Below are 12,323 nucleotides of genomic sequence, written 5' to 3' on the forward strand. Positions count from 1 at the left end.
TCATTCCATTGCATTTTCCGATGCTACATCTAATTTGTGTCTTACTATACTGGTTTTTATAGTAGAAATCGTGAAATTTGAAATCGTCTCAGTGTGTAGGGCCGGGTTCTCTGTGCCCACTGGAACTGGCGGCGCGGGACTACTAGGAGTCGGCCGCCACTGCGTCGCGCTCCGACTTCACTTGCTGGAACCAGAGGCCTGAGCGTTACTTCACTATTCATTAATAAAAAAATCAAAATCAAAATAAACTTTATTCAAGTAGGCTTTTATAAGCACTTTTGAATCGTCATTTTACAATTAAGTGAAGCTACCACCGGTTCGGAAAGTAGATTCTACCGAGAAGAACCGGAAAGAAACTCAGTAGTTACTCTTTTTAAATTTAAATTACTTTAAATTTTAATTAATTAAATTACTGATTTAAATTGTTTTTTTTTTTATGGTATAGGTTGGTAGTAGAAGATGGGCCACCTGATGATAAGTGGTCACCCATAGACAATAACGCTGTAAGAAATATTAACTATTCCTTACATCGTCAATGTGCCATCAACCTTGGGAACTAAGTTGTTATGTCCCTTGTGCCTGCAGTTACACTGGCTCACTCACCCTTCAAACCGGACACACAACAATGGGTGGTACCTACCCAGACGGGCTTGCACAAAGCCCTACCACCAAGGAACCTTCACTCAGGTTTTTTACTTAAATTAATTTTTTTCAGTACAACTTAGTATATTTTTAACTGTTAAATATATATCATTTTTGTATGTTCACAAGTGAATTGAAATGTAAGCCTTAATCTGATTGCCAAGGCATCAATCATTATTACTTGATACAGACAGTCATAATTTATAGTACTTAATTTGTATATGAATATATGTTGACCAATGTGATGTGTCAGACATATAAATTACACTAATAAATAGAACTACTACGAGAACAAGGGTTGTGTTCTGTAATTAAGTATCTTACATTTGTTGTGTGTGAACCTCCTCATATTTTTATATAGTCTGAAAGATATCTTTTATATTTGCACAACTTTACCAATTTAGTTATATTTTTAAGTATATGTCATTCCTATAATATATATAAGAACAATAATCTGTCTCACAAGTGAATTGAAATGTAAGCCTTAATCTGATTGCCAAGGCATCAATCATTATTACTTGTAAAATACCTAAATATAGAGCAACTACTTGGTACGCAAGTTTGTTAGTTCTCACCATGGCCTTGGTGAGCACTGTGGCGTCCTTGAGACTGAGCACCTGCAAAACCTGCGCCTCCCCGCCGCCCTGCAGCATGACCTGCGCCACTCCGCCACCCATGGAGATCGCCTCCAGCGTCTCGCCGTTCTGTTCCACCTGGAAATCCAATATACATTATGAGAATCACAACCATCGAGTGTATAGTACGACACAAATTAGATGTAGCATCGGAAAATGCAATGGAATGAAAATAAAACCGATTACTGCCGATTTACACAACCAATAGAAATAGCTCCCTATCGCGCTATTCGACGCTATTCGTCGCTACAGATTCACGCGTCAGAGAAAGCAAGTGTATGTACATCGACGCGTCAAATTGACGAATATATTAGGTCATATGATATTACAAGTTATTACGTTTGTACAAAGATCATATTCGCGTGAGAAATAAATGTTGATAATTTGGGATAGCGTACTCAATTCGGATGTGATAGGTTTTACGATTTTTTTCCGATGCGACATCTAAGTTGTGTCGTACTATACGTACGTATACGTCTTTACCTAATAATTGTATTTTGATATCATCTGACGCATAGTAAAATAAAATATTCCTCATTGATAAAATAGCAAATCATAATAAATACATCGAATAGCAAATGAATAACCATACACACCTAGTCGTGCCGGAAGCGTTTCGTGCGTCGCTCTACACACAACACAAATCAAATAAAACGCTCACAGTACACTCACTGTTTATTTCTGAGCTCAATAACAAAACATTGCGTAGACTCACTATTGCACTTGGATTTTTAAACGAAAACTATTGCATTACTTCAACCAGCATGCATTACAAACTAATTTAATTCTCGAGTTATAAAAAAAGGTTTTACCATACAATTAATTGTATGTATCATTAATTTTACAAATTCATTAAATGTCTGTTTTGTGGAAATCCTTTAGAAATCCTAAGGAAGTTTGATCCGTATGCTATAGTTATATGTACATATTAGTTTTATTTTCAATTCGCATAAAATCCAAGAGCGTAAAATAAATTAACAACACAAAGTAATTGTTCTACTTAAAATTAAACACAAATATACAAATAATGTTAAAATTAAACTCAAGCAACAGCTCAACAGCACAAATCAATACTGAATATATTTAAACAATAGAATACATTTAAATGAACAACAGAATTTTTCTAACAACATCTCAACAAAAAAATAAATTATAAGTCATGCATTTGCAACCCTCGAATACACACAGGCTTATAAACATAAGTAATTTTTAATAAACATATCACTATAGACCTAATTTAGCATTGGTGACAAAGTTTGACTTTGCACAAACCTTATTTGGTATTTTAATTGCACAAATCTAATCAGTTAATAAAGCAAAGAGGAAATTTTTGAAACTCCTCTACTATTTATGCTTTCATTGTTTTTAACACATACTCGGTTGCATTACTGTACAAAGCCAATATGTATTATTTTTAAACAAAATAAATTTAAATAAAAATGACAATAAATAATTCTAATATGCAATGACACTGTGATAGGAACTAAAAATATTATATACAACAAGAAAAAAAAATTAACGTCAACAGCAAATAAATGAACTATTTAAATATAATATTGTAACGAATTTAGTAATTTAAATTAAGAACTAAACCATTTTTTGTAAAATTAATTATTATTGAATAGATAGTGCAACAGAAAACATTAATTTTAACATGTAATGTATTTCTTCTTAGAATATTACTTAATGTTATTCTTCTTCATTCATAGTTTAGTATTCATTCTACTTTTATTTACAATGTTTTAACTGAATTGTATAGTTATGTTTTCAAGTGTTGCACTATCTAAAAATAAAATGCAAAAATCAAACACTAATTAAACATTGCAAGCAATAACTACATACAAGTGAATATACACCACACATGTGCAATAAAATAAATAATAATACTATATTATGGCATCTGGCATTTCATGCATGTCTTATAGGAACAAGCTTTAAGATTTCTTTGGTATGCTAACAAAAGAGGCGACTAACATTTAACTTATATCTAGAAAAAATAAAATATATTTTGTTTAAAACAAACGTAAATATAAAAATAAATACCGATATTTCTTATTATCGCTCATTGGTATAAATTCTTTATTAAAGACTTATTTATTGGCACTCAAACCCAACATTTTAGGACGAAATCATACCTTAAACTAATATTTCTACAATTATATGAATATTGTACTTATATGCAAATTAGGATAATATTTTGTTATCACATTGCTTAATTGTTACAAATCTATGTGCCCCAAAGTTTCCTTTATGAATATTATGCAACTATATTTCAATAAATTTGTACAGAACCTATTGCCTCGAATATATATTATAAAATGGTCTTTTACCCTGCTCATTTTATTTATCTTAAACATAATATAGTTTGTTAATTTAGCCTCTAGGTATCTAAGATACTTGTAATAAATTGGAATACATCCATCAACAGTATTATATAAAATTGGTTTGGTTATGTTTTATTAAAACCTAGAAACATTAAAATTCGAGAATAGTTGTCCTCAAAGCATTAATTATGGCTATTACATAAGAAAGCCACATTATCAGAATTACGTAAAAGCCTTTGTCAGTCTGTGATGCAATTACCGATATGATCAATAAAATTGCCAACTAATTTATTTATTATTTGCTAAAAGTAGTAAGTCTATCTTTTACCTTATGTAACACTGATCAATTCAGATTAACTATTTTGACTTTAATTTGAATTTTATTGGACTAGGGCTTATAATATCGCAACGGGCGACCAATGAGCGTTTGGCGCTCAGGTGGCTTTGTAATTGAGATCTGCTTTTTAGCAACTTGTTATATGTAGTCTTTGACTTATAATTTTAAATATCACATCATGGAAACTGGTGTCCCTTTTCGTATTTTTCATTAAAATACGCAATTTTTTAAGACAGTCATAATTTATAGTACTGAATTAGTGTGAATATATGTTGACCAATGTGATGTGTCAGACAAATATAAATTACACTAATAAATAGAACTACTACGAGAACAAGGGTTGTGTTCTGTAATTAAGTATCTTACATTTGTTGTGTGTGAACCTCCTCATATTTTATATAGTCTGAAAGTTATCTTTCATAATTGCATAACTTTACCAATTTACTTATATTTTTAAGTATATGACATGCCTACAATATATATAAGAACAATAATCCGTCTCAATTCCGATCGGAGATTGAATATTTAACTAAATGCAATCAATCAATAATTAAGTAATTTTATAAAACAATATTTCAAATGTTGCCTATATTTTTGGTCGCTTACCAACTCTTACATAATTCTGTGTATATTAATTACAGCCAGCTAGTCAAAATACCCTCGGGACGTTACGTCGATCGTTAGAGACGAGCGTGGGAGTAACGCGAGGGATCGTGTTTAATTCGGTAACGTGTTGAGGACCAAACACACACGGAACAGCGTGGTGGAATATGTTCCAAAACCCTCTCCTAAATGGAAGAGGATATCGTGTTTAATTCGGTAATGTGTTGAGAGGTCGGTAGGGGGGGGGGTGTCGGGTCTAGTCGGGCTCGATCTTGAGTCGTCGCACCTGCACGAGCGGCGCGACGCAGACGCCGTCCTGCTGCTGCATGGACGCCACCATGGACTGGTACACGGAGGCCGACACCGGCACCGTTATCACGCCCGACACCGACACCGGGTAGCCTGCGGTGACGTAGGAATTAATAACTGTGCACATTTACATTACAAATTTAAGATTGCTAATTATTTAGATTTATAATCGATTTTAATGAAATTCAATATAATAGTAGTAATATAATTATAATCCCGGCGATGACTAGTCTCTTAGTATAATAAACTGTAATTACTACAAATATTAACTTAGCTGTTGACACATTTGTATATATGGCTATTAAATCTGAAAAGCTATTATTCCTTTTTTTTATAATACTCTTAGGCAATGCAAACGGACCATGTGAAGTGATGACCACCTCACAAATAAATCGTTGCAACTGAAATATTAAACAATCTTACATAATCAATTACTCAACAACCTATGGAACTAAGATGTTGTCTCGTATCTCTTGGCTGGCTCAATAATAAATGGCTTATAGATATAATTTACACCACTGAAATTTGTATTGAGAAATGAGAAATGTGAGTTTTATGAGCAATAGTCATCTTAATGTTAAATTGTGATACATATCCGCGTACATGTGCCTGTAGTTACACGGACTCACTTACCCTTCAAACCGGAACACAACCTTACTAAGTATTATTTGGCAGTAGAATATTTTTTTTTTTATGGTATAGGTTGGCGGACGAGCATATGGGCCACCTGATGGTAAGTGGTCACCATCGCCCATAGACATTAACGCTGTAAGAATTATTAACTATTCCTTACATCGTCAATGTGCCCCCAACCTTGGGAACTAAGATGTTATGTCCCTTGTGCCTGTAGTTACACTGGTTCACTCACCCTTCAGACCGGAACACAACAATACTGAGTACTGTTGTTTGGCGGTAGAATAACTGATGAGTGGGTGGTACCTACCCAGACGGGCTTGCACAAAGCCCTACCACCAAGTAATATTTAATGAATGCAATAACTAATAACGCTACCATGATATCTACCGAGACGGGCCATATCTGATCACCAAATAAAAGTGTATGCGTGGCTCGTACCGTGTCCGTCCTCGCCCGTGAGTATGATCTGCCCGTCGTGGTTGAGCGTGGCCTCGGCCACGGCGTTGAGGTCGACGGCCACCGCGCCGTCCCCCTCCAGCGCCTGCACCACGCCGCCGCCCTCGCCGCTGTGGATCTGCGACACACCACACTGTATACCACCCCATAATCTCATTTGTTTCAGTAAACACATTGTTGAGTGGTCACCCTCGCTTTAGACACTGGCATGGAGAAATAGGAATGAACTAATTCTTATACCGTCAGCAATGGAATTTAAGATGTTATGTCTTTTGTGCCTGGGAGTGAACCTTTCAAGCTGAAAACCAGAAATATAAAGACCGAAGGTTGGTCGGTACCCGATCAGATGGGTCGGTATAAAATCGTACCATCTTTTAAAAGGTTGGGTGGAAAATTATAAATTTCTTTTTCTTATTAATTCAGATTGGAAAATTGATTTGTTTCGTCAAATATAACTGTTAACACATATGCCTCACTTTAAAGGATCCGTCGATCCAGTTTCGGGTATTTTCGGCAGATCGCGTATCGATACTGACCACTTGCGCCGTTGTGCCGTCGGGCAGCGTGATGATGTGGTTGCTCGGGTCGACCTGGATCAGCGACACCGAGCCGTCCGGGTTCGTGATCGTCTGCAGAACCGCCGGCGCGTACTGCGACATCTGCCACACACAGACACAACGTTAGCGCTCGCTGCGGGCGGAGGGCACATACGTCCGGAGCGGCGGGGCGTACGTCGACGTCGGCGAGCGTCATCTGGTCGATGCAGACTTGCGACGACGACAGCACGGCGTTGGCGTGCGCGCGCGCGCCCGACGCGCTCGGCGAGCTCGAGCTGCCCGCGCACGACTGCGCCACAAACACATCCGGCAGCGTGCGGAGAGGAAGGCGTTAGAAAGCGACACTTGACAATCACTCATCACTTCACATATACTAACACATTGAATATTCTTTGCATAACACGTTTTCACGTTGAGAATCGGTTAAAATTAATTAAGCATAACTCTTGATCATTTTATTAGTACAAGTGTTCCAAGTGGTCGTGTCTGAGTTTGTATCGACTTTATTTCTACTCTTAATTCAATTTTTTAGTCAACAATTATTAACAATGAAAAAAAAATCGAATAACAAACAGAGCAGAAAACAATACTGAACTGCGTTGTCTCATTGATGTCATTGACACCATTTGAAGTTTGAATCAAACAATCTTACTAAACCATGCGTTTATTGCTTTGTGGTTTGGTGTTAGGCAAAAAAATAGCCTGTTTCTTGGAGTAGCTTGCTCTATACCAAGTCTTAATCCGATCGATTCATACAGGTTTATAACATTAGTATAGAGATGGTCATCTGAGTATGGGATACAGGTTGTATCGCAAAGCACCTGCTGCACTGTGATCTTGTCGTCCTCGTCCTCGGTGAAGGCGGGCAGCAGGTCTTCCCGGCCGTGGTACTTGTAGCAGTTGATGACGATCTGCCGCAGCGCGTGCGTCCACGACATCTGGGACACGTACGAACAATTAATAAATTATTCATGTATAAACTATCGGATCGAGTTCACGCACAGGACTTTAAATTTCAAGACATTAGGAATGTATTGAGTATTTAATTTCTTGAAATTTCAAGACATTGGAAATGCATTGAGTATTTAATTTCTTGAAATTTCAAGACATTGGAAATGCATTGAGTATTTAATTTCTTGAAATTTCAAGACATTGGAAATGCATTGAGTATTTAATTTCTTGAAATTTCAAGATATTGGGAATTTATTGAGAATTTCTCGACAGAATAATAATACCAGTAAGGTTTTTACCGGCCTGACTTGGGGCTTACAATCCAGCCTATGGGGCCTCGGGGTCTGCTGCTTTGTAATACAGTTGGTTCATTTGTGTGTATGTATATGTATATACAATTAAATTACTAACTACTTGATTGAATACAGATGCAAGTATCAAACGATGTTTACGGTTAAGTAGAAGTGAATCAATTAAAATTTAAAGCTCATAGACGAGCGGGCTCACCTTCTGCTTCTCGTCCTCGGAGCGCGCGTCCATGCGCACGTTGGCCCACGGCAGGTCCTTGGGCCACCACGGCGGCCGTGTGGACTCGCGGCCCCAGCCCGGCTTGCCGCGCACTGGGGAGGCCACATGGTTATTTTTGTGATTCATTTTTAAGTTTTTTTTTTTTATGGTATAGGTTGGCGGACGAGCATATGGGCCACCTGATGGTAAGTGGTCACCATCACCCATAGACAATGACGCTGTGAGAAATATTAACTATTCCTTACATCGTCACTGCGCCACTAACCTTGGGAACTAAGATGTTATGTCCCTTGTGCCTGTAGTTACACTGGCTCACTCACCCTTCAAACCGGAACACAACAATACTGAGTACTGTTATTTGGCTGTAGAATAACTGATGAGTGGGTGGTACCTACCCAGACGGGCTCGCACAAAGCCCTACCACCAAGAGTTAACAATTAACTGTTTCCTAATAACAATAATAACAGTTTATTCAGTCGATATAAAGTATTGTATATATAGTATGGTTAGTAAGGGGTTTGTTTCCACCGTCTACCCCTAGACGTGTTACGAGTGCAAATCGAGCACGAGGAGTATGCGAGAGTTACTCACCCATGGAGTACTTGAGCATGAGCGGGATGAAGGCGCGCAGCTGCGCCTGCGTCATCTTCTCGACGGGCGTGGGGATGCCGTCGATGATGAGCGGCGGCAGCTCGAACAGCGAGGGGTCGTCCAGCGGCGGCGGCGGCGCCTGCGGGCACCCGCCCAGCCCGAACTGACGCTCGTTATTAGTCCTCGCGTCCCGCGCCGCGCGCCGCGGCGGCAGCGCGGGGCGCGGTACAAGTTAACGTTTGCAAACATAACTACGACATTGTTAGTATTTTATTATGGCTGTTATTAATTAAGTTACAAATAATTTATGACATTACACGTAAGGGGTTGTCCATTAATCACGTGATCTTTTTTTAGCATTTTTTATATCCCCCTCCCCCATTGGTGATACGTAGTGAGGTTTAAGAACACCCCCCCTCCCCCTTCTCAACATCACGTGTATTATTAGTACCTAAAACGAATCTTAAAATTTTCTGAATATTATCTTAATTTAAATACAGGTATAAACTATAGTCTTATTTTATTCTGAAATTAAGGACCATATTTGTTTAAAAATCGCGCATTAGACGAAAAAATAAATACACGAGATATCTTAATACACCCCCCCCTCCCCCTTGTGTTATTTTCGTGATTTTTATCAAACCCCTCCCCCCGTTTCAAGCCTCACGTGATTAATGGACAACCCCTAAACTACGATTTGTGACCAAATTATGTACATCAAGGGAAGAGAAGTGGTGGTGTGGTGGTGTGGCGGTGTGGTGGTGTGGTGGTGTGGCGGTGTGTGGCGGTGTGTGGTGGTGTGGCGGTGTGGCGGTGTGGCGGTGTGGCGGTGGTGTGTGGCGGCGGTGTGTCGGTGGTTGCGTGCGTAGCGCGGTACCTGCTGCGCGAGCGCGTTCTCGAGCTCCTCCATGATCATGCAGCGCAGGTTGCGCACGACGTCCTCGAGCGGCTTGGCGCCGAACACGCGGTACGAGGTGTTGGGCTTGCCGGGCGTCGCCACCAGCACGACGGCCTGCTGCCCCACGCGCGTCGCGAACTCCTCGATCGTTTGCTGCACACACACACGCACACGTTACACGTTACACGCTTACGTCAGTGAACCCGGACGACAGTCCCTAACAATAGGCTATTTGACTGGTTTTTAAAATCCATTTTATATTATTTAGTAGAGGTTAAGGAACCCAGTCAAAGTTGATTTTTTTTTATTTCTAGTACATATTTGCCGAAAAATATCATTATAAAAATTCCATATTTAAATAACGCGCGAAAACGCTACTTTGACAATATGGCGCTGCAATGGGGTCGGTGACGTCACTTTTCTGGAAAAGCAAGGTTTACAAGAAAGTGACATCATCATAAGCCCGGACAATCAGGAGCGTTTTGTGTCACGTGACAAACGTTTGAAAAGATGCATTTTTATTTATTGATTTTTGAATAAATTAAGTATTATTTTCAATTTTCGTTAGTAAACAAACATTTTTAAACTCATAATATACACTGATTACAATAATTCACAATTTATTTTTCGCATTGTCAAATAGCCTATTGCATTATTGGTGACGATAGATATATTATTGTATGATGTAAAGTATGAACTTACTCTTAGTTTTCTAAGTAGTCTGTTCTGGTGTCTCTTCCGGACCGAGGGGTTCGTTTCGAAGGAATGTGGCCTTTTACGTTTTTTCGATGACGCAATAGCAGCCGCGGCGGCCATGCCCACCGGACCTGTACACAAAATTCATTATGAAATGCCAATACTACGATTAAGGCAGTGATTTCTTCTGGCAAAGAAGAAGATTGGAAGTTGATTGTAAATTATATGTGCTTATAGATATTGTAAGAAACAACGCACTCTAAAGTTTAGAGTGCAGTGCCATCCATGCCAACCATGAGATCTCAAGGGCTCACTCTCAAAAACGTCCTACATTGCTGGTTACCATTACTTAGCACGTTGGACGTTTTTGAGCAATAGCGAGAGAGTTTGACTATATATTGAATTGTTTTTCTTTACCGAATAGGCATGAGGTATAGGAATATTAAACACTTGTAGTTTTCAGAGAAGTCGCTTAATGGTCTGCGAAACGTGTCTTATCGCCGAGTTATCTCTATTCAACCGTCGAAATCAATAAGACTCTTGTGAGTAACATCGACACTATGATGTAAACGTGGAATTATTCGTCTTGTCTTCGAGACACTTATTGCTGTACCAATTTTGATAAGATTCGAAAAAGTTTTATTCAAGTGTACTTGAGATTTCAACCATATGTACCCTATTTTTATTATTTCTTAATTAAATTAATACGGTGACTGTGGTACACGGTAAAGTTTATAAAACTTATGCTGTAAGTATGTGTATAATTTGTTGCTATTTTGTATTATGTTAAATGCATAAATTAATCTAAATTATGAAAAAAACTGAAATAATCACTTGAACTGTCTGTTAGTTTGGTTCTAACTTTATTCTTCTTATATATAAAAAGTATGATATTGAATCGGCGTTCTACAAAACTATACTAAATAAAGCTACCATCGGTTCTGAACGTAGATTCATAGACATTCATTTTTAAAATGCAAAGTTATGTTATCAATAGGTTACTAGTAGTAAGCACGGTCATCGGTTTCAATGTACCTAATTAGGTACTAGAGAAATAATAAAATACAAAAGGGTGAGTTAATTATAAGCATTTCCGACATTGTTCAGTACGTTTTGCTCACAAACTTTTTTAATAAAAAATTGAAAACGTTTGTGGAAACTATTAAACCAGCGGTGTATGCCTTCTCTGTGTAATAAATGAATGATGAAAACATCGTATGAAATCGACTGTGCCTCTAGTGGTTAGCACAAAACTATCATCGTATGAAATTGGCTGTGACCAACAACGGTATAAATATAAGTGTCAAGTTGTCAGCGTCCTCACCAGCGGCAGCCAGTTGCTTGGTGACCTCGTCGCTCATGGCGCTCTTGATGACGTCAGCGCCGTCCTCGTACGCGGAGCCGGCCGGCGACGACGCGCACTCGTCCTCATCCTCCGAGCCGCCGCTCAACCCGCACCCGTCCACTTGGGACATGTCCTGATCGCGACCACAGTACAAACGATACTTAACATTTCGTTAAATTCAAACTTGTTTAAAAATAGCTAACATTAAAATTATTTATCGCTACGTTCTGCGTATTCAAAGCCATCATTCATGGTATATTACTTGATAAAACAAAAGTAATGTTAGTCGAGGTATATACATCTACCTCTTCGGACACAAACCTCTTCAGCCAAGTCCATAGATTCTGAGCTGACGGCTGAGTTCATGTTGCTGTAGTCTGAATCCCCCTGACTCTCCCGGACCATTGGCTTCCCACCCGCTGTACTACCACAACACTTGTTGTGACTTTATAATTGTTTCTTCGTTACCACCTTTGAAGAAATACGTGCATTTGTTGTAAATGTAGTGTTGACCAAATTGATAATTTCATCAACACTTATATTTACTCACATATAATAATTATACATAATATGAAGAACTAAAATGTAACAAAACTTTTCCCATTTTAGTTTTAATAGTTAATACATTAAATGAGATATATTTAAATGGCCTCTTCGTTTAGTACCTAGCCAATATATATAATAATATGTAATAATGTTTAAGGTTCTGGGTTCAATTCCTGGCTAAGGCCAATTAAGTGTTATAAGATTTATCTATCAGTAAATTGACAGTAACAACAGAGTACAGATAGTGACAGAGTTTAATATTCCATGCT

The 12,323-nt window shown here is 38.3% G+C and overlaps 1 protein-coding gene across 7 annotated transcripts in view; it reads right to left on the reverse strand.

The window, feature by feature from the left end:
* LOC124531527 (DNA-binding protein Ewg) overlaps positions 1 to 12,323 on the reverse strand; it is a 15,411-nt gene continuing 3,088 nt past the window's right edge. For 2 of the 7 annotated variants that reach the window (XM_047107220.1, XM_047106389.1), the window contains exons 2-14: positions 11,830 to 11,979; positions 11,488 to 11,641; positions 10,170 to 10,294; positions 9,447 to 9,620; positions 8,570 to 8,732; positions 7,958 to 8,070; positions 7,321 to 7,437; positions 6,675 to 6,788; positions 6,419 to 6,601; positions 5,925 to 6,060; positions 4,828 to 4,943; positions 1,218 to 1,355; positions 1 to 184 (exon numbers count right to left, since the gene is read on the reverse strand). In XM_047107220.1, the coding sequence (XP_046963176.1) occupies positions 143 to 184; positions 1,218 to 1,355; positions 4,828 to 4,943; positions 5,925 to 6,060; positions 6,419 to 6,601; positions 6,675 to 6,788; positions 7,321 to 7,437; positions 7,958 to 8,070; positions 8,570 to 8,732; positions 9,447 to 9,620; positions 10,170 to 10,294; positions 11,488 to 11,641; positions 11,830 to 11,913 (1,659 nt within the window). In that variant the 5' untranslated portion in view covers positions 11,914 to 11,979 and the 3' untranslated portion in view covers positions 1 to 142. The remainder of the gene's footprint in view (positions 185 to 1,217; positions 1,356 to 4,827; positions 4,944 to 5,924; positions 6,061 to 6,418; positions 6,602 to 6,674; positions 6,789 to 7,320; positions 7,438 to 7,957; positions 8,071 to 8,569; positions 8,733 to 9,446; positions 9,621 to 10,169; positions 10,295 to 11,487; positions 11,642 to 11,829; positions 11,980 to 12,323) is intronic. The other 5 variants (XM_047111061.1, XM_047107987.1, XM_047108711.1 and 2 more) reach the window with 5 other exon arrangements.

This window comes from Vanessa cardui, chromosome 1 (genome assembly GCF_905220365.1).
Source record: "Vanessa cardui chromosome 1, ilVanCard2.1, whole genome shotgun sequence".
In the NCBI taxonomy this organism is placed as follows: domain Eukaryota; kingdom Metazoa; phylum Arthropoda; class Insecta; order Lepidoptera; family Nymphalidae; genus Vanessa; species Vanessa cardui.